The sequence below is a fragment of the Peromyscus eremicus genome, chromosome 6, assembly GCF_949786415.1.
Source record: "Peromyscus eremicus chromosome 6, PerEre_H2_v1, whole genome shotgun sequence".
Taxonomy (NCBI): Eukaryota; Metazoa; Chordata; class Mammalia; order Rodentia; family Cricetidae; genus Peromyscus; species Peromyscus eremicus.
Window position 1 is genome coordinate 98,042,642 of NC_081421.1, and position 23,180 is coordinate 98,065,821.

General features: G+C 40.2%; 1 protein-coding gene across 2 annotated transcripts in view; it reads left to right on the top strand.

Annotated features, from left to right (window-relative positions):
• Positions 1-23,180, top strand: part of Camk2d (calcium/calmodulin dependent protein kinase II delta) — a 249,890-nt gene that overhangs the window by 69,320 nt on the left and 157,390 nt on the right. For both annotated transcript variants that reach the window (XM_059266205.1, XM_059266204.1), the window contains exon 3: positions 5,808-5,867. In XM_059266205.1, the coding sequence (XP_059122188.1) occupies positions 5,808-5,867 (60 nt within the window). The remainder of the gene's footprint in view (positions 1-5,807; positions 5,868-23,180) is intronic.

The window sequence follows — 23,180 nt, forward strand, 5'->3', positions numbered from 1 at the left end:
TTGCAGATGTGTCTGTTGAGACTGGGCTCTTGACAACTCTGCATTTTGATTCATGGTGGTTTTCTGCAGTGGTCTCTGTCAGACAACAAAACTTTAAAAGTAGGAAGCTTTGCAGTGAACACCTGCAACAGCACAACATTGGAAGTAGTTTAAGGCCACATTATTTAATTTCCCCTCTTCTTGGAATGACTCACTTGCCACATTTAGTTCACAGGAGTTAGGGGTGTCTCCTCTTAATTGTGCCTGTGATTGCTTGGAGACTGAACAAATGTGACATGAAATCGGAGTTGGGCTCATTGAAGTTCAGAAGCCAGAGGAGCATTGATAACCTGAGCTCAAAACTGACAGACTCAAGAGATAGATCCCAGACTGGAGCATAGGGCCTCAGGAGGTGAGGACCTAGGCAGTAAGCAAAAGGAAGGCAGACCCTAGGGCTGCCACGTGAAAAGCCAGTGGACAGAAAGTGGTAATGGAGGTAGATGTTCAGCTCTTTGTCGTCATGGACCTGATGGGTGTGATGCCACAGTTTCATAGATTTGGTATCAGTTATTTAAGAGTGTGCTTCTCTTTGTGTGGAGGGGAGGCTGGGGCAGTTAAACCCTTTTGGCTATGGTAAAACCAAGCCTTTTTGAGGCTGTACATTCATGTAAGCTCGTAAGTTTATGTCATGTGTGTAAGTGTGTGCATGTGCTGGTAAAAATGGATAGTAACTGATGATGGCAACAGAAGACCAAACTCTTCCTCCGCACGGCTATCCCTCAACATTGTGTTAAGATGCTCCACTGGACAAAGCTGTGGCTTGTCACACCTGAGATTCCCAGGGGCTATGCTGGATGAGAACCAACTGATAGTGTTAGTAACAGTGATGTCACTTAGCAATCGAAGAAGTTAATGACAACTCCCTTCCCAGTGCAGAAAGTTGTTGCTTTCTATAGTTTTCATGGTGCCCCTATTGCTGTGGGAAAGTGATTGAGGGCTAGCACTCACCTGTGTGGTCAGATGTTTTGCATGCATACTAAAATTTTATTCTTGAACATGTAAAGGAGTCACTCAGTACTTCACTATGTCTGAATTTTATGTTTTCATTTTGTTTGAAATAAGTTACCTTATTATGGCATCTTAAGCCAGAAAAGGTGAATATACCTAGATTCTCAAAAACTGTTTCATGACCCAGAGGCTGTTCTTGGTGATGCTGTTCCCCACTGACTCCATGTCAAAACTGGATCAAAGTATGTTTTCTTTATAGCATTGTTTATGACAGTTCCTCAGCCATGTATCACTAAATCCAAGCATCTTACCAAATCTGAAAAAAAAAATCACAGCCTGAAAGATTACATTTTTATTCCTAAAAGTGTGGGTTTTAGCTTCACAGAAGAATGAAGCCCAACTGTTATAGCTAGAGTGCTTTAATAAATATTAAATGACAAGGAAAGGTGGTTCTATATTAGCTTCAGGGCTGTGGCTAATAACAGCTTCAGGTCTGCGGATGTAGCTCAGTTGATATAGTGCTTGCCTATTATGTACAAAGTCTTGAGTTCCACCCCTAGAACCAGATGAGCTGCATATAGTGATACATGCTTGTAACTCCTGTAATCGGGAAGTACTACGAGGATCAGAAGTTCAAGATCAACCTCAGCTTTACAGCGAATTTAAGATCAGCATGGGCTAAAGAGGCATTGTCTCAAAAAACAACAACCCCCCCCCCAAAAAAAAAAATCTTCAAATAGTGCTAAACAATGTCATGGGTCTCCTGTCTTGTATAACCATCCTTGTCTCTTGCTGTTGTAGTTGTGAGTGCTGGGAAAAAAAATGAGGCAGGATGTAGGAGTTCTGTTGCTGACTGGATTAAAAGAAAAGGAAACTTCAAGTCTATAATGAATTTATCTCCTCAGCAGGATAAATACAGACGTGCTTTTGAAGGAATAGGTACTTAATCCCTCCTCCTCAATTACCTACTCCTTTTAAAAGTAAAATTGTGAATTTGATGTTGAATTTGAATCACACCAGGTGGTATGCATATCCATTATTATAAAATTCTCATTTTAATGAAAACTAGGATTTAGATATATCATCATCTTTTTTTGGAATGTCAAAACACGCCCCAGTGGGAGAGTGCAGAATACCTGATGATTCACGGGAGATCTAGAGCTCGATGACTGGGTGTGAGCTAAAATTTGGTGAAGCTGCTCGAAGAGTGAAAGGTGTGAAAGTGGAAAGGGAGCGTGGTGGACAGACAGACCATAGAACAGTCCTGTCGCCCCTGCCTCCCGCTGTCTATGCTCTCATGTATCACAATCGGGCCAGTCCAGTTTCTCACTTCCCACCAACAGGTGACAGACATGGACCGTGTCTTCCATGCTCAGGCTAAATAAGAGAATGGCTGTCACCTTTGCTTCCCCGACTGTCCTGTGGTGGTTGTGATCTAATGATACATGCCGGAAACTGAGGGCTGGCTCCGGCCAAGCTGAGAACTGAGGCCCACAGCTTAGTGGTCTTTTGCACAACTGATCGGTGGCGACCAGTATGTAAACTTGGAAGCATATGAGTTCTCAGCCATGGCTGGTCCCTTGATTGGAGGGTGTAGTTAATTCCAGGATCCTGACCCACAAAATCTATGATTCTAAGGGCATATGTGTTCTGATTCTACACTTGTGATGTTTGACACACAGTAATAGAAAGCTAGTACACAGGTATAGTAGTTTGCGTAGGCCACCATAACAAATAAACAGACAGAATTTACTTCTTCACATGGTTCTGCAAGTTGGGTGTCCATAACCAATGTGTCAGAGGCATGTTTTTCCTGTGACCTCTCTCGGTATATAGATAGCAACCTTGACCCTCTCCACAGTTTTTCTTTGCACATGTGTCAATGTCCTGGTTTCTTCCTTTTGCACAGACACCAGCCGTATTGAATTAGAGCCCACACGCTGACCTTGTTTTAATTACCCTTTAAAACATTCCATCCACAACTATAGTCACATTTGTAGGTCTGGGGGTTAGGCCTTCAGCCTATGAAATTTGTAAGGCAGCAGCTCTGCCAGCAACAGTCAGCTTTATTAAAACCAGGGCAGTGGCACATGTGTGCAGGAGGTAGAAGCAGGAGGCTTGTTGGAAGTTCAGGGTCAACTGGAAGTCCATGGTCAGCCAGTTCCACATAGCAACTTTCAGGCCAGCCATAGAAACAAAAACCAAAAAATAAAAATAAAAAATTAAAAGTAAATCTGTAATTATTTTTAGCTCTGTAGCTAAAACAATGTAAAACTCATTGTCTATAAAGGTTTTTGCTTCTTTGTTTTCCTTTATTTATGTAATATAATTACATATATTTCATATTTTACATTTGTGTATGTCACCTGATTAGCATATATTTGCATATCCTTATCTCCATAATGAAGTTATAAATCTTGTAAGCATGTATATCTTCCATTTGCTTCCACATAAAACACTTCACTTGTTTAAGATAATGGTAATAAGTACATTTTCAAAATTTTGTGTAACCTTTTGTGTTTACTTGTATATTTTTAAATAATAATGTTTACATATAGTTAAGAATTAGGAATTGTTCAAGGCATCACAGTTTGAAGAATTTCCATTGAAAGATACACTGCTTTAGGTAGTGTAGACAATCCAGAGACATGGTTGTAGGGCCTCTCCATGCAATGTGGCTACTTCATGAAAACATTGCTTTTCTCACAGTGTGCATGTGCATGCACACACTCAGACACACGTGTGTGCACACATTATTTTCCAAAACTCCAGAAGACAGTTTATATGTGCAGCTGTGATTGACAGTTCTCAAAATATGGATCTGGGAAAATTCTGGACTTCTCTCAGTGGATCTGTAAGGTCAAATGTATTTTTAAATGAAACAAAGACCTTATTTGCCTTTTGCAAAACAGCTGTTAACAGTTGTGTGTGTGTTGACATGTGATGTGTCACGAATGCAAAAGAAATGGCCAGTAGTATTGCTGGAATTTGCATGTCTCAAGGCAGTAGTGCTAAACCGTAATACCAGTCCTTTTAGCACCCTTGTCCCCCTAGGGGAGATAGAAGAGGAGTTGTTTTCATTTAATGTTGTCTGTGATGAAGAAATCAAAGCTGTGAAGCTTTAACTGTTGCTGATGCATTTGTAACATTCTGCATGACAGTTGCGCTGCATGAGGGAATACCTTTGCTCTGTCCCCACATTTGGTGTTTGCTCAGGCAAAGAACCGTGTGGTGGCCTGAGCAGACGCCCCACCAGCTGTCCCTTCACCAGCATCATTGGTACTGGGAAAAAAAAAAAAAAAACCACCCAAAAAGCTAGATGGGGTCATTCAGACTTACGTGGACAGACGTGAACAGGGAGCATCTCATTTCAAGGGAAGCAACTGCAGCAGGCAGTATTTATTGCTGATATCATAAGCTTTCGAGAAAAGCAATTAGAATTTAGGGCAAATTGTATCTACCCACGAGAGCTGACTGATAACCCAAGCTAAAGGTTGTTCTGATGTGATTGGTGGTGATATTAACAGATTGTACTTTTATGAAGGCCTATAATGAAATATGCCAGCATTAGGAAGAACTACATTATCTACTGAACCACTATTTCCCAATGACAATGGTATCATTTGATAAAATTGTGTACTTCTTTCTAAGTGTAACATAAGGTTTTAATATGATGGAATAAAGTTTAATTTTATTAGACAATATATAATGTTGAAAGTCCATTTGATTTAAACATTAACATTTATAACCTCATTTGATAGGGATCATAAATTTGATTTGTAAGGTTTCAAATTTCACATGGCACCTAAGCTTAAAAAACAAAAACAAACAAACAAACAAAAAAAACAAACTACCATATGTTGAGTTTGAGTGTAACATTAAAGAACAGTATCCATAGTTATCTGAAAAGCCCATTAAATTATGTCCTGTATATTCTTGTAAGGTCAGATGCTATTCATACACTAAAACACCAACCAAATTGCATGGCAGACTGAATATCAAAGGTAACATGACAATGTGATCTTCATTGTTGGACAGGAATTGAAGGGACTCACAAAAATGTGAAATGGATTCTCTCTTTTCATTACTATTTCATTTACCTGAGCAAATGGAGTATATTTACCAGGAAAAATATGGTAGGCAGGCAGAGGAAGGTGGAGCTGAACAGCAGCATGGATTTTTGGAAGTGTTGTTTGCAGAGAAACAGCACCCGCATAGGGATTTAGCCAAGCAACTGTGTGAAGAACAGTTGACCACACAGGAAACCCTGTGCTCCCAGGGGTAAACTATAGGGACCTCATCAGCACTGTGACATTTGGATTCCTGTTTCTAGATACGCATCCTATGTGAATTTGCTTATTTTGAGTGATTTCAGGTGTCATGAATGCTGGCAATCCCAGCACATGAAAGGCTGAGGCAGGAGGATTGTGAGCTTTAAGTCAGCCTGGAGTACAGAGTGAGAACCTGTCTCACAAAACCAACCAACCCCAAACTCCCCCAGATAAAAATAAATGTGAAACAAAATGCAAAGACAGGAGTTATTGTTATGTGCCAGCCCTTAGCCTGTCAACACTCCAGGTGTGAGTTCTGCTGTGTTCTGCAACTTAATAAAACACCAAGACAATCCAAACTACACAAAACGAGGTTGCTGCATTAGGTACTTTTCACCTAAAGGCAACTTCAAATGATCACTGTCTTTTAAAAGGAATCAAAAGATAAATAAGAACGAATACGCTTTATGCCATCTGTATACTGCCTATTATGACTTACTATATTTGGCCTTTTTGTAATTTATTTTTTTCTCTATCATTTTTCAACAGATCACCAGAAACTGGAAAGGGAAGCTAGAATCTGCCGTCTTTTGAAGCACCCCAATATTGGTGAGGAATTATTTTCAACATATCTTAAATGATATATGTTATGTGCTATATGAAACTACAGTAAAAGTTTTAATTTCAATAATCAGAGTATTTACAGCTACTAACAAATAGATTGTAATCTCTTGATCATGGTTACATTTGATCTTTCGTAAGTTTTTAATATATATTTTATTACATCATCCCTTTTAATACAATTTGTGAAGCAAGATTGAAAATTTTACAAAATATTTCAATAAATTAGCTTTCTTTCTTTTGTAGAAATGAATATAACAATGAAATAAATATTGTTTATTTCCTGTTGTACTGAAAATTGATTGCACATTAGCCGATGAGCATGCTGAGAATAATTTAGAATTAAGTAACATCTGACTATGTTTTATTCACCTTATTTTAACATGTTTTGGAGTCCGCTGTGTTAGCTCACAGTTTTCCTCTGAACACTTCTGAAATAAAAAAAAAAAGATGACCTTTTACCTAGTTAGGAAAGGAGTTGTAAAAACAGGCAGTACTTGTTAAAATTTGTAGCTATAGTTTTTCAAGAAGTAGCAATTCCTCATAGACAAACAGTATAAAAAGAAAATAAAAAACCCACATATGTATACTCATATGAGACAATTAAGGAGCTAAAAATTTGGAAAAAAAGAAAAAAACCACAACCAACATATGGTAATATTTGGAATCTGTTTGTGTGTGAGTGTAATTAAGAATTGTTCAGCGGCTGCTGGTGATGGAGAGAAGAACTAGGCCATTATCACCTCAGTTGCTTTTGACTTATCCTGCCCCATTGAGGGATTCCAGTTCAGAGAAACGGTCAGGACCATATCATTCTGAGTGGAGAATTTGAGTAAAGACTCCTCTTGAGGTGACTCCATGAGCAGGAGCTGGTCACGTGGCCTGCTGGAGCTAGAAGATAGTCATTCTAAACAGAGAGAGAGAGTCAGCAGCTAAGGAGACCCCAAGGCAGAAGCTTGCCCAGTGAATTCCACCAGCTCTTGTTTTCTAGTTGGAGGAAATAGGAGCGTTTGAGTTTTTTGCTTTATCTTAACTGTTTTAATTGCTGGGTCCCTAAATTACCTAATCTAACTCTCTTGTATTTACTTATGTGGAGAATAGTGATTTAGGAACAGCACTAGCAGCTATCCCAGGGGAGTAATCAGCTGCCAACAAACAAGGGATGTTTTAGCTTGAAAGAGGCATCATGGCCGAGCATACCTTTAATCCCAACCCTCAGGAGTCAGAGGCAGGTGAATTTCTCTGAGTTCCAGACCAGCTGAGGCTGCATAGTGAGACCTTGCCTCAAAACAACACATAGATAAATATGAAAGAGCACCTGAGCTCCCTGGAGAGAGCAGAAGGGAGGTGCTGTCTAGCAGGGCTTCCTGTAGCTGATGTTCACGGCTGCCCCGGACTGCACATGGAAGCCTGGAGGGGCCTGGATTGCCCAGCAGCTGAGGTTCTTAACCTCTATTTTATTATTTGCTCTTTTTTACTGCCTTGTTTATCTATAATTTAAAAATCTGTTACATTTTAAAACTTCAAGAAAACAGACACTATGTTTGACAGTTTCTCCCCTGTGAAATTCTTCTTTTTACATTTCTTTTCCTCATTATTTTTTCCTTCTTAGACAGGGTCTCACTGTATGATTGAAACTCACTATGTAGACCAGGCTGGCCCGGAAGTTACAGAGATCTACCTCCTATTGCCTCTCGGTTTTAGGATTAAAGGCATATACCACCAAAGAGTCAAGTCTTGAGAACTTACAGTAAATAAAAATGTTTTGTTTTTTTTCCCTAAAGAGAAACATTTTAAAGGACCCCAAAGTGACAATTTATTAAACAACTTTTCTTCAGTGCTTTTTAAAACATGTTTTTTCCTGATTGAAAAAGCAATATGTACACTTAGAAGGAATTTCAGAAAAATATAATGATGGTTAAATAAGAAACCGGAGGAAATAGTTTGTAATGTTTGTTTTATGTTTCTGACTTTTTTTAAAATGAACCTTATGCATGGCTAACTTTCAGCATTCTTTGGTGTGTACCTTCTTACTATGTTACACATTTTGTAAGAATTGTCCCACCCAACCTAGCATCGAGAATAGAGTGCTAGGTTAGCGGTGTGCCGGGCTGTCACAAAGACAGGGAAGCAGTAGTCAAGAGAGATGATGTCTCTGCCTGCAAACCTTGCATTGGAGTGTGTAAACAAGCCAACCTCCAGATAATGTCATAGAGATTCCTGATGCTCGTAATTGATGTAGGGTAATTGGATATGTGGAGACTGAGTGGCTCCTGTTTAAAAAAAAAAAAAAAAAAAAAAAAAGAGCAGAGTCAGATGCTAGTTAGCAATGAAGACAGATTTTACCGTGACTACTGCACTATGGGAAAGAAGTGAGCGGCACTGTCAGTCACGTACTAACATGCAGCATGACTGACAGGATTCTTTACTCACAGACTGTCCTAGGAAGGTCATGAGCAGAGTCCAAAGTTGGGCCTGTTTGAAAACAAGAGCGTGTTTGTCACTACATTAAAATGGCTTGTCCCGTAAAATATGACTGTGAGGGGGTGGGTGTCACGTTTAAACTGACATGTAAACAACTGTGGAAGATTGCTGAGCACACTCAGGAGGAGAGCAGTTCAGGCTAGAGGGCCCTTGTCAGGAAGAGTGAAGGGAGCAGCCAGAGTGGAAAGAATGACTGAGCCGGCAGGGTGGGTGTCTCGTCCATAGGGCTGCATTTGCTGGGGGAGGGAGCTTGGCTCTCCTTCTGAGTGCAATGGGAGGCCAGTGGGACAGTGGGGGGATTTTCATCTGATTGGCTTTGCCTTCTGTGTGCAAAGCAGATTATAGCCAAGTGCAGTGCACACAGTCAGAGAGAATAGCGTTCAGTGTGTCACAACTCCAGCATTCCAATAACAGGCCACAGATTATGTAGCATACACTCGGTGTTTTGTTTTAATAATTGAGGAAATATTGTTTGAATATCTGACATAATACTCCAGAGTCATAATTCTTAAATGACTGAATTCTTGATGACCATACCTCTTTAATTGCCTTGATAAAGAGGCACTGGTGTTTAGAGATGCTAACTTGATGATTGCAAAGATGTAGGTGATTCTGTTCTGTTTTTAACAACAACAAAACTGAGATAGTTTGGCTCACCCAAGTTCCTCCAATGTATAGGATGGGCCGTAAATGATAAAGTTCAATCACTAGGCTGGCATGGTGGAGCACACCTGTAACCCCAGTGCTTGGAAGATTGAGGCAGGAAGACCAGGAGTTCAAGTCCATCTTTAGCTATATAGTGCATTTAATGCCCTCCTGGGATACATGGCACACTGTCTCACTAACATAAAGTAAAATAGGTCAAATATTGAAAAACACATCTTAATATAGAGCTGTTTCAGAACATGTTCTGTCTGCACAGGTTTTATTATATGACACGTGTAACAGCACATGAAGTTGCATTTGCTGACAAGTGTTGACCTCATATAGAGATGCTCTGCTTCCTACGAAGAAGTTTTTCAGGCCTATGATTGCTAAGTACATTTAGGATCTACATAAGTTTATTTTCCTAAACTCTAAGCCTCAGAGTTTCCTTAGGAATGATCTAAGCCTACTTTAGAATCTGCAGATAGAGACCAAAGGTCCCAGGAGCAGAGCTTTATGCAAAGGTCATCATCACGTAGGCCTCTCAAGAGGTGCTGTTCTTCCCTCCCTCCCTGCCTCTGTGGCTGTGAGGGTTACACAGCAAACTGACATTGTGACCGCCATACTAGACCTTCCCGGTCTTCGAAACATACCATCCCTCAAATTCCCACAGGACAATATTAGCAATGACGTGTGTGTGTGTGTGTGTGTCTGTCTGTCTGTCTGTCTGTCTGCCCTTTTAGCAGATCACTTCATCCAACCTGTAAATTCCATTTTTTTTCCATTCTCCTCTGCCAGCACTTGTCTCCAGTATCCTTACTCGGGTCCTGTGGAGAACTAGTGCAGCCAGGCACCATGACTGTCAAGCTGAAATAATGCTCTCATCACTCAACAAATGAATAAATAACCGTCACTGTGGTGTTGCTAGCTTTGAACCCTTTGAAAGAAAGTAACACAGAGAAGGCAGGCAGGGTTGAGTAAATACTGATTAGTCTCTAAGAAAAGGAATAAAAATGCTAAAACCCCACTGGTCATATGAGGCAGGACTGAAATTTTGGATGATGGAAATTCAGCATCCCCCACAGTAACACTTCTCAGTTTTTCCATAAGAATTCTTCCTCTGTTATTGATTATTCTTATATTCACAACATTTTATTTACACGGAGGGAATAATTTTTACTGCTGAGCTACTTTCTCTAGTGACTTTCTGACAGGAAAATAAGACCATATATTGTTTAGTATAAAAAAGCAAAGCGTTCTTGTTTTATGGTTAACTTTTATTTGATTAAATCTCACCTCTTTATCTTGATTACTTGGTGTGAAGGCTAAATTTCCTATAATATATTACTGTTTGAAGAATTGATTGTCTTTTCCAATAAATGTGAAAAACAGCAGGAAGAGACTTTTCCCCTTACAAATACATTTTTTTTCAAAATGTATTTTTATCTGCACTCTTTCTCTGCCCGGCCTGCCTGTCTCCCAACCTCTCTGCCTGCTTCCCTTCTTCCTCCCCTCCTTCACCTCCTCTCTCCCTCCCTTCTTTCTCCTTCCTTCATTCCACCCTTTAGTTTCTTCCTTCCTCCTTTCTTCTCTCCTCCCTCCCACCCTCCTTGTTCACATAGTATTATGACAGTGTTATACCCTTTATAATACTTGACTGAAAGTGAAATTCATAATTTTTATGTAGACATTTTAGTAGAAAGGCAACCTGAATATCATTTATTCATATTAATATTATTGTGCCACTGCCCCACCAACATTTTTTTTATTATTGACAGTTAATAGAAACTTATCTATCACATTAAGATTTGAAAATAAATAAATAGTGTTGTGTTGGAATTCCAAAGAACTTTGCCTCTAGAATTAGTAATAAAATTGTGTTACTGGGCACTGGTCTAAGGGTAATCTTCTTGTGTGTCCCACCTTTTAGTTTCTATAGCAAACACATGCCATTATTTTCTCCATTTTATAGACAAGGAATAGGAATGAAAGCCCATAGAGATTGCTCGGTTTAACCATGTCCGGTACAGTGGGTTGGAATCCACATGTCTGTACTCCAGCATCACAACTCAGATCTTCTATGCTCCATGTTGCTGCTACCCACTGTAGCAGTCTGGGTTAGTCACCCTCTTCTTTCAGATGTGCAGAAAATAATCTTAAGATTTTATGACGATTGCTCGGACCAGTTCTCTTACTTAGAGAAATTCCTGATTTGGGTCTTTAGCTTTAGACCCTTTTGCCAGAGGGAAACATCAGCATTAGATTATTTAAACACTAATGATTAAGACAGTTTCTATAGAACCAAGTACTCTTCAGTGATGCAGGTTAGTATTTTGGTGACAAACTTGCCCTGTCATTTAGATGACCACAACTGACCTGCAATAAATTCTGTATTTTACATGTTGTACAAGATAGTCTTTTACTTTTTTCTCATTGATTAGAAAAAGTGAACCAAATATTTATCAGAAAACAGTGAAAGCTAAAGAAACAACATAGAATGGCAACCATTGTGATACTGTATAATATTTAAAAAACTTATTGCAAAACACTGTGTGTGGGGAGAAGTCAGGATTAAGTTGCTATGTGATGCTGAATACTGAGTGATGACTAGTGGTATCAGTGAATCATGCAAGCACATGATGAATGTCTTTAAAATAAACTTACTTAACGCACCCGGAATAGTGATATACTAATTTAAAAGTGTTAGTAATTTTTAAAAAATCCTTTTGTAAAGTCTTTCTGTGTGCTCAAACTGGTCTGGACCACCCATCTGCTGAGTGCTGAGGTTACAGATGTGTGCCACCATGCCCAGACCATGTTAGAGTGTTGAGATAGTTTCTGAGAGTGTACTTTAACATGTGATTATAGCATTTGTTTTTGGGCATTTTGTTAGCTGTCATTTATTATGGTAGAAAAGTTTCTGTATTGGGAAAAGTAGCTCTAAATATTTATTACTAATAAATTTAAATATGAGATTTTATCTTCTTTAGAAATGCTCCATGGGTAGACAGTTTTGCCTCTGAGTTTGATTTACAGTGCATCATGTAACAAAATCAGATTCAGGTTGAATTAACTTACCATGAACTTATGGGTCTCATTTGATATAACATTACCTTTAGCGTTTACTTTTAAGACCAATAACCTGCGTTGAAGGAAATGGGAAAATTCAGAGGAATGACTTCTGTTTCTCTCTTGAAATATTCTTTCATGATTTATATTTAAGTAGTAATTTAAATTTATTTCCCATGAATTGACAGAAAAAATATTTGGTTTGCTTATACTAATGACATTTAAATTTTTTTATAATTCATTTTTCAAACTTTAGATTTTTAATGATGAGTTTTATCCACTAAATATTTTAAAAATAGTAAGGAATTTTCAATAGCTTGAAAAACCAAAGAATATGGAAGTTTTGTAAGCATATTATTTTGAAGTATTTGTCTTTCATTTGTTATTCTGAGAAAATAAATGGGTCTTTTGTTGTTTTTTGTTTGCAATTATCTAAGAGGACTCTTACATTCTATAAATATTTGCTTTGTAAGCACATCCAACATTATTATCTTTGAAACATCAGTATTTTTCCAGTTACGTGCATTTGTGTAGGATATTTATTTCAAAAAACAGCTTTTATCTTATCTATTTTTATATACTTTGAACTGGTGAAACAACAGTGTATTTTGATTAGCTCTTAAATGCTTTTAAAAATACAATCTTTCCCACTTGTCATTTTGTTTATAATTTATTAAATATCATTAGATGGGTTTTATACACACATTTGATTTGGGAATTAAAGAAAATGATACCTGTGTGAGTATCGTACAAATGCAACAAAAAGCCAGTCAATAGCAGTGTATAAATAGTTTTAGAAGCTCTCAACTGTTTCCAGTGAATAGAGGTGTGATGAGTCTGGTAGTTAGCAAATCACTAACTATTACAGCTCAAGTACTGAAAGACCACAAAGATGACCGAGGCATAGTCCTTGATCCCAAGCACAGAGCCAAGAATTACTTATGCAACTATAGTGTAGTACAGTTACATTCTGTAATGAAGCTGTTAATTAGGAGCCACCGAAGCGTGAAATACAGTCTAAGAATATTAAAGTTGTGAGTTGTAAAAGTCCTTATCATTCCTGAGGACAGAGAACTGAAATGATTTTATTGTCAGCCGTGGAGACTGACTGGAAGTAATAGTGGAGAAATTCTACCTCCGAAGGGAAGGGATTTGGTCTTTAATCTGTAGAAACTAGGTAATTTATTAAAGATTTAAGGATTATCAATTTCTCAGAAGAATGTATTGGTAGTAAAAGGCAAAGGTGTTTGGCATCAGGAGCAACTGGTATAGAGAGAGCATTTGAAAGCCTTTGGAATTTATCCTAGGTGTCAGGGCATGGTGGATCCTGAACCATAGCATGGCAGCTAGAGGACAAGGGAGAAGTACTGTAGATGTCACTGTATTTTTAGAGGTGTAACTTCAGGAAGGCTTGGGCAGTGGTTAAGTTGTGGCAGATGGGAAGGGAGGTTACCCTGAGGTTTCTAATTGGGGTGATTGCAGACACTGATCCCTTCATCTAATGGAGAACAGAAGAGAGAAACAAAGTTGTGAAATAGTAGAAATTTAGATGAGTGGAGAACATGATTGTATTATTATTATTGACTGGAAAAATACCCTTCTTAATGGACCATGGAAGAAAAAGAAAACCCACGACACACACACACACACACACACACACACACACACACCCCAAATGCTGTTCAAACTTCTGATCTTTGGCCTCTTGGCAGAATCTGTAAACTTTTCACCTTTTATGCTCTCCTCTTCAGAATCGAAATGGGTGGCAATAACTATGATTGCCCCTCCTGGGCCAAAAGTGAAAGCTAGTCATGGAGAGTCAAGTCAGATTTTCAGCGTCAATAATGAATGCATAAGCAGTACCTCCCAGTTGTGACTTAGAATGTTCTCTCTGCTCTTCCATGCCTTTGCTAATTGTGTGTCTCAAACTGGTTCAGTTGTTTAAGTCTGTATGTTTGCATATTTGTGTTTTATTTCTGTGAGGCAGAATTGCATGGAAATCTAAAGAATATGTATGGATCTATATTTCATGATCCCCGTTGCATACTGGAGACAGTGAATATGAGTGAGCCTCCCAGCCTTGTAGTATAATTAATTATGTTATAGGAGAAACCATAGTCAGATGAGAAGACTAGTTATTGAACAGAAAGTTTTACAAAAAGCAATAACAATACTTTTCTTTGATTATTTTCATTCTGGATATGCTTAAAGGAAACTTTAAGGCAGCTAATTTTTTTTTTTATTTTTAGATAAATATGTTTGTTTTTCAGCCTTCAGGGATTCTGGTCCCTTCACTTTCTCCTTCTCTTGGAGATATTTGGCAATGTGTGGAAGTGTTTTTTAGCATCACAACTGGAGTACCCTGCCAGCATCTTTGGAACATGCTGCAGGGCATCCTTCACTGCACAGGACAGCATATTATAATCATTAATTATCAGGTCCAGGGCTGTGCAACCTGCATTTCAAAAGGACTGCAGCAGTAAGAGAAAAACAAGTAGACAGTCTTATTGGTGTATCTCCAGAATTGTGCATCCTCCTTACGTACCTGAAGAATCAGTCAGTAGATCTCCTTCAAGTAAAGGGCACGTCCAGTGAGGAGCATGAACTGGTCTGGAATAATTGACATTCATTAATTAAATCGAGGCATGGAAAGTCTTGTGGAAGCAGAAGCCGAGGAAGCACAGCCTGGAGCTGACACAGTCTAACTCTGTCTTTGCAAAACTGTCTCATTACACAGCCATATCAAGCCTGATTCCCACTGCCGCATACCAAGTGGTAACATTTATTTAAATAAAGTAGAGTAACTCAAACTTCTGCCTAATTTTGACATGCCTTCTCCTCAATTAATCTGAGTCAGTGGCGTGCCGCTGTGATGTAACTGAGTGGAACGCTAGCCTGAAAAAGAAGAAAAACAAAAAGGAAGATATCACAGCATCTATGTGATATTTTTTTCTATAAAACAAAAAATATTAATTTTTTGAGTCAGCAAATAGGCAGAGTAATTGAATGCAGTTACTTGCTTTTCCTTTGGGGAGATTTTAGTTTGTAGAGGGAAATGACAATGTCCAATTTAATTTTAAAAGATTGTCCTGGCTGATGAAAGTGCAACCACTGTCCCCCTCTGTTCAGAAACTCACATGCAGCTTCCCATGGCCCTCAAAACCAGCCCGAGTCCTCAAGGGCTGGCACGGCCAAGTCCAGTGAACGGCTGCCCTTCCCTCTTCCCATCCTGGTCTCACCATCTCCAGTTTCCCTCTGGTCCTCTGCCCTAGTCCCTCTGAACAACTTGTGTTTCATTAGCGATAACTGAGTTCTGTGGTAGGGCAGTGCCTGAACCTCTTCCTGAGCAGGTCGCTCTCTTCCAGAACCTCAGCATCACCCCCTTACCCTCAGGCCTGTGCTAACCCACCCTCAAAGTGAAGAAGGGAAAGCTGTGGGAGCCCGTTCTCGGGTTCCTCGTGGCTTTACCCAGCAGGTCCACATAGAGGATGATTAGACCACGGGCCTGAGTGCAGGTGTCTGAGATGGTCTGCACTTGGCTGTGCTGGGGGAGGAGGTCTTTTGCTCCACCCCTTGGCGTCTCTATAAAAACCCTGGGGCAGAGACAGTCGGGGCCGTTGGAATAGGTTCCAGGCCCTCTCGAGGCTATCCTTTATTTTCTATCTGTTTATCTCCGCGATATTCTCCGCAATAAATCCTTCTATCTAATATTTCCTGCTGCTCGCACTCAAGAAAACTCTGGGGAACTGTGGGGGTGGTTGGGTAAACGCCCCACAGAAAGCTGCCTCTGCTAGCTCACCATGGAGTAGCAGCCTGCCTCCTAGCCTAGACGAGCATCCCTAACTAACTTGTCTGGCTTCCATTCTTCTTCTCTGTCACACTGAACCAGGAAACTTATAGTTATTTCTTGATTGGTTTCCTCCCGGTAGCACAGAAACCCCACGAGGGAGGAATTGGCCTGTGTAGTGTCATCTCCAGCAGCCCCTGGTGGAGAGGCACTTCACAGGCGTGTTTATTTTTACTAGGCTCAAATCTAGATAATCAGAAAGGTAACAGAAAGTTATATTAGTACAATTTAAGAAGTCACATAAACATGGATTTATGACATGACTGTTTCATGCAATCACAAGAAAGCCTACTGGCTTTCTTCTGGCTACAATGAATGCCAGTGGCCTAAGGCTGAGCCCTGCCTACTGGAAGATTGTAGCCTGAGAGCAAAGCTTTGGACTCCATCTGGTTGGGCCCTTGAGGAAGGGTGCGTGGGGTGGTTGTCAGCATGCCTCTTTCATAAATCTGCCCTTCATCAACAGCCTCCCATCACTTACCCTCACATTCCTAGGTGCTGCCTTCTTGGCCAGGTTCTTGTGCTTTTTTCTTTTCCCTCGCTCTGTAGAGAACTTGAGTCCTTTTGTCAGGAGAGTAAGTGTTTCCTTGTCTCTTTTACCTGGTGGACAGCTAAAGCTGCTAGCCGCCTCCTCATCCTCCAGGGAAATGATTAGATGATCTCTCAGAAAGCATAACCATAAATTAAAGTTATGGATTGTTTTTCCCTCTCTTTCCAAACTGTCCTTGAACTCAGCCTCCAGATTTTTGGGATTAGAGCCTGTGCCACCATGCTTGGATGAACATTTCCTAAACACTTAGCACTTAAATAGACAGCCCTGTTATTTAAAGCTAAAGCCTATTCCAGATGAAATTGCAGAACCCATCACTAGAAAGAGGTGTTGGTGTGTCTCACTGCTGTTATCACCAGCTTGCCCTGCTGCCTGTGATTCCTTTAAAGGAGGTTGGGAGTCCTGCTGTGAATTGAGTATTGCTCAGTTTGCCAAGGAAGCACACTCTTACTAAATGTTCCAAGCTTAGGCGCCTGGGCTCTCCAGTCTCACTTACTTGACTATTAGTGTTCAAAAGCAGTCATACCATTTCATAAAGGAAGGCATGAGTTATGGTGTCCTGGCAGAATTATTGATGGACATTGAAAGCTGAATTTAATTTTTATACATCATAAAATATTATTCTTCAGGGACTGAAGAGATGGCTCAGCAATGAAGAACTGTCAGTGTTCTTACAGAGAACCTGAGTTCAGTTCCCTACACCCAGGTGACACACAGTGGCCTATAACTCCAGTTCCAGGGGCTCTAACATCCTTTTCTGGCTCCTTAGGAACTTGCATGCACATGGAACATAAAACTTTTGAAGCCCTACACACATATTTATAAAAACAAATAAATCTTTAGAAATATTATTCTTTGATTTATTTCACACAATCAGTACTATGAGATCCACCAGGTGATGGTGGTGCACACCTTTAATCCCAGGACTCAGGAGGCAGAGTCAGGAGGATCTCTGTGAGTTTGAGGCCAGCCTGGTCTACAGAACGAGATCCAGGACAGACACCAAAACTACATGGAGAAACCCTGTCTCGAAAAACCAAAAAAGAAAAAAAAAAAAAAAGGGATCATTGCTAGGCCACATCTATAAGCATAGATGGTGGACTGGGTTTGCCTAATCCCTGCTTCCGAGTCTAGAAGACTTTGCTGTGTGGGTTACTTGAAACTGGGCTATGAGCTGAATTCTCTGGACTCCTTCTTGACTCTGGAAAACAGCTCTGTAGCTCCTGGCCACTTTATATATTCTGAGAAGTTAAACTGGTAACTGCAGTGGTAATCTATCTGGCTTTATAATTCAAAATTCTTCCTATTCTGGAAGATGGCTCCAGTTTGTACATTAGTTCTGCTGCAGATTCTAGGTCTAATGTGACATGAAAGGCTTTTCCTCAATTGCTCAGTTTTAGTTGTGCCTTCTGGTTGATTGGCACTTACCTGTGTTTCCAGGTATCCTTGCACTACTTTCTCTGTCCCAGGATGAAGTTGTTGATGTCTGTGTTCCATCTCCTTAAGCATCACTACTCAACTACCCCCCTGGGTCACCTATAGCTTTGGGACTTAGTTTGGAGCCTAAGTTAATACCACTCCAGGCTTAGCTCTGCTATTGTTTTATTGTTATTTGAGACAGGGTCTCAGTCTGTGGCCCTAGCTGGCCTGGAAATTGCTTTGTAGACCAGGCTGTCCTTGAACTCACAGAGATCACTTGCCCCTACCTCCCAAGTATGGGTATTAAATGCAAATACCACCATGCTCAGCCCTCTTTTTTTTTTCTTGTAAGTTGACTATTTGATATGGATGATCTTTGCATTTATACATATATGATGTCACTAGGATCATTTCGACTCTGGACTTTTTCTCATATTTTTAAACATCTGGCCTGTATATAACCGAGGCCAGCTTTGTCTCACCTTTGAGGAATCACTCCCATCTCAGCCAAGAAACTGAGAAGACGCTTCCTTAGTTATTTATCTATTTTCCCATTTCTTTCGATTGTGTTGTTGATGATGTCTTGTCTCTTCTTTTTTTCTTTTAGGATCTATCCTTTCCCACCTTTCCCCAAATATCCCGAGTTCTCCAGTTGTTCCTCTTATGGAACTGATCCAGAATGGACCCTGTTGAGAGCTTGCCTTTTTCTATAATAGAAGCCCATCTGACAGCGATAGATATAAACCAGAATGAAATAACTTGACATAATAAAAGCCCTGTCTAGGAGAGTACAGAAGAAAACATACTCATCTTCATTTGCAAATTTCTTAAGAAGCAATTCCTATTATCCTTTCAACCTATTTTTTTTTTTTATTTGTGAAGCTGACTTTAGTTGGTTTAAAAACTCATTGCAGTTTAATCAGGACGTGTAGCATCGTTTCAGAGAGAGATCAAAAGACATACAGAGAGAGACAGAGAAAAAGAAAGACAGTGACAGAGAGACAAAGAGACAGGGAGACAGAAAGAGAGACAAAGACAGAAAGACAGAGACAGAGTTGGGAGGCAGACAGCTCTGAATGTGTTCACTCTTACCAGGTATAAACAAATTTTCCAAATGAAGGAAATAAGCAAATCATATCAAGGCACAGAGCCAGAGCCAGCAGGTTATCAAGATGGTCAGTGGAAGGAAAGGCTGATGGTGTGTCCCTGCAAAGCGTGAGAGACTCTGACTCATATTCGCTGGCTTAGGGATAGATAGGAACAGTGAGCTGCCAGAAAAGGAACAATCCTTGCTTTGTGTAGGCAGTGCAGCAGAGTCCCTGGGCCTCATAGGCTGTCACTGCTCCAGACTCTCTCATACTGTTAGTGATTGATATTGTTGTCTCAGCTCATGCTGGAGGTGCACTTCTGAGGCTGTGGACAATTTACTCCATACACTGGCAGGCTGGGCTCCTGAGCCTCCATGCATGACTTCAGGAACAGCCCTGTGGATGACCTGGATCTGTGACAACTACCTCTGACCCTGTTATTTTGTCTTCTGCCCTTCCTGGACTTTTCTGCCTTGTTTGTCTCACATCCTCCAAGACAGAATTCATCCCTTCCCATTGAAATGTCACATTTTTTACTATTAACTGGGATGAATGTAGATGGAAGAAACACAGTGTAACCAATCTCCAAGTAATGTTTTCTATTTCTCTGGATCTCTCAGCATTTGGATTGCTTCTCATCTTTGAGTTATAAAGCATAGAGATAGCCATTCCCTCATTTCTTTAAGAGAAATCTGTCTTAAATTATTTTACAATTCTGTCCAGGTATTCTCCTGTCCTTGTTCTTAATTTTAAAGTGGAGTGTATTGCTTTTACTTCATGGGTCTATCTTAGTCTGAGCCTAGTGTTCATTTTGCAAACCAAGAAATTTAATGACCCCTGTGAGTGGCTCATGGTTTATCCCAGGGCAGATTGTATAACATTTTCAGTAAGTGGCCAACTTATTTTATTTTATAGTGTTATTCTAATTATTAGAGGTTTGAGTAGTATTTTATTTTCTTGATAATTTTTTTAAATATAACTCCACAGAATTCCAAACTTCCAGTTCTTTATTCTGTTTGGAAGTTGAAAGTTTTAAGAAAGATAGGTATATTTTTAGATACTAATATCCTGAAGCTTATACAATTCTAAACATTTGTTATAATTATCTCGCTATTTTCCCAACTATTCTTCAAGTCTTAGTAGACTTAATCTCCGGGGTTTTTGTTTGTTTGTTTGTTTTTGTTTTTGTTGTTGTTTTTACTCAGTTAACCATTGGTAACTGATTCTGTGCCTATATAAATGGGGACTCTATGAGTCTCAAAGACATTAATTAAATTTGGTTGAGCTAGCTTAGTTTACAGAGGGTGGAACTAAGATTCAAATACATTTGTTTGATTCCAAAGTTCACATTTCGACCTGACAAACCTTCTGTTGTTTACTTCCTCATCTGTACAAGTCCCCTACAGCTCTCCGTGTAACAGCGTTACTTTTCATTTGCATGAAGTACTGGAATATGGTACCAACCATGTCATGAGGTTCCTTCTTGTGAGGGAAGCTAGGACCGTTCATGGGAGCATGTAAAGGAAGTGCCTGCATTAGGTATATTAAGAGCAGAGGGTTGTGTCAGTTGTGGAATGTTTTCTATACACTTGTCTATCTCTAAGGACAGGGAGGGAAGGAACAACAATAGAGCCCCAAATCAGACACTATGTCTGTGATCACTGCCATGTAATCATCTTTACCTTCAAAAAACTGCTACCGCCGGGCGGTGGTGGCGCACGCCTTTAATCCCAGCACTTGGGAGGCAGAGGCAGGCGGATCTTTGTGAGTTCGAGGCCAGCCCGGGCTACCAAGTGAGTCCCAGGAAAGGCGCAAAGCTACACAGAGAAACCTTGTCTCGAAAAACCAAAAAAAAAAAAAAAAAAAATTGCTACCTAGTTTTTGAGGTGGAATATCTGGTTCAAGACCCCATCAAGGCCTTTTCTGTCCCCAACTTCTGTGTCCAGCTCAGGACTCAACTGGTGTTGAGTGTTAAGAGCTCTGGGTTACTCCATCACCTCCTGGTTACTGAGTCCACTGGATCCCCCTTGGTTCCAGTCTTCCTCAGTGTCCCTCGTGATTTGAAAAATGAGTCCCTGCCTCAGGCTTTTGTACACTTGGGTTTCTTCTTTGTCTTTAACTTCTTATTTCCAGTCTTCTCTGTGAATTCTCCTTCCTCTGTTTCCCTCTTAAGTCTACCTAGGCTATCTCAATAACATACTGGTTTTCCTTACTCTACTCTCCATTTGAACATTTTCCTCTAGACATGTTCCTTGTTGCTTACTGGAATGTTCTTGTGGATTTCAATACCTTCTTAATAATACTATGTTTGAAATGGTCTTTGTTTTGCACCCCTACCCAAACCCGCTCTTAGGCTTCTGTTAACTTGTGAAGCTCCTGCTCCACCTTAGAGACACACTTGCAGACTTGAAGTCCCGACCCCTCTTTTTCCTTGATGATTCATGCAATCAAATTTCTCTGCCTTTAACTTTCCCAATGGCTTGTAAATGGTCCCTTCTTCTAAATGCACACTCCATAGCCCAGGTTCTGCTAAGCCTTTTTTAGAACTTTCTTTGGCTACTGAGAGAGGGATCTTTTATAAGGCTGCAGACTCAATACCTCTTCCTTTCTTAAGGCCTTTCTAGAGGTCCTTAGTTCTTCAAACTAAATTCTAAAATCTGACATTGAAAACTTCTGACGATCTGAGTTCCTAAGATTGTCCTCTCTATATATGTCTCAAGACACATACACCCATCTCCAGAGCCTGCAATTTCTTATTTTCCCATCTTTTCTCGGTGTCTTTCTACTTGTACTTTTTGGGTAGTAAATATTCCTTCTTCCTTCTCCTCTCCAGTTGATTTATATTCATTCATTCTCTCTCTCCTCTTCCTCCCTCAAGCTAGGGATCAGCCCCTGGTGTTGGAGCCTTCTAGGCATGCTGTACCCCTGAGCTACACCACATCCCCCAGCCTGGGTCTTCCTTTCTCTTTCAGCCTCATCTCTAGACATCATCCCCGACATTTCTTGACATCCCTAATTTGGTGGGTGGTTCAGAGATAGGAGGGAGGTTCCTCTTCTTATTTGTCCGGAGGTGTTGGGCAGGTGGGGAGTGGCTTAGGTGGCTTGTTATCTATTCACATGTGGGATTGCCCTAGAATTTAGCTCCTTGACTTGAGGGACTTTATTCATGCTTTATCTTTAGGGACTTTCAGACAAGATGTCCTTACAATTATGGTACAAACTATGTTATACCAACCATTTGTATCCCTATTTATAGGTTTAGAATTTACTAAGCATTTTATGGGTTTTTTTTTTTTTTCTTCTGAGTGTCATTAAGAAGTCTGGGGGAAAGGATAGATTAAAATTGTGCCTTTTAAGTCACGTGGGAAGTTCTGCCCTCCCCACTGTTTAACTCATAACACAGTTTCACATCCTTGGAATGTCTCCGTATTTAAGTTATTTTTGCCGGTGGATAGAGTTAAGAGGGGACAGATTTGGAGGGCATTTGGGTAGTACTTCCCATCAGAATAGGAACAAAACCTCAATGGGTGCTTGCTAAAAGCTCTAACTGCTCACCAAGGTGGAATTCTCTTACTCTTTTCCTAAACCTCACTTTGCGAATGTCTTAAACTAGCCCCATTGCCTTTTACCACTAACTCCAAGCTGTTTTCCCAAAAGTGCAGCTGGCAGCACCAAGAGCACATTCTGTATCTTGTAAGTACCTAACCTTCCTCTTTGGGCGTTCCCCTCTGTGGGAGTCACACCTCAGAAAAGACAACAGTGAACTTCCTGCCTGGTTCTCATTATTCACATGTTCACATGGTCCAAATACCTAGCTCATTCTCCCTCTTACACACTGCGATTCTCTCACCACCCCCATACATGCAGGCACACACACACACACACACACACACACACACACACACACACACAACTGGAACTTTTGTTCTAGGCAGAACTTTTTCTGTGTTTCCATTCAAGATCCATAATTTTCCACATGATCTGCCCAATCAGGCATCTCCCTTCTTATCTAAACTTGTTTTTTTCATATCAGATTTGGATAAATGTGTAAATTACTGCACATAGCTGCTGCTCAGCAGCCTCGGTGTATCTAGTGGGGCGGGCACTGGAACTGTGCAGTGGGGGGATGGCAGAAGAGAATGCACACCGCTGTTCTTTTTATGGAAACAATAAAGAAAACAGAACTAACCAGTGCCAGACAG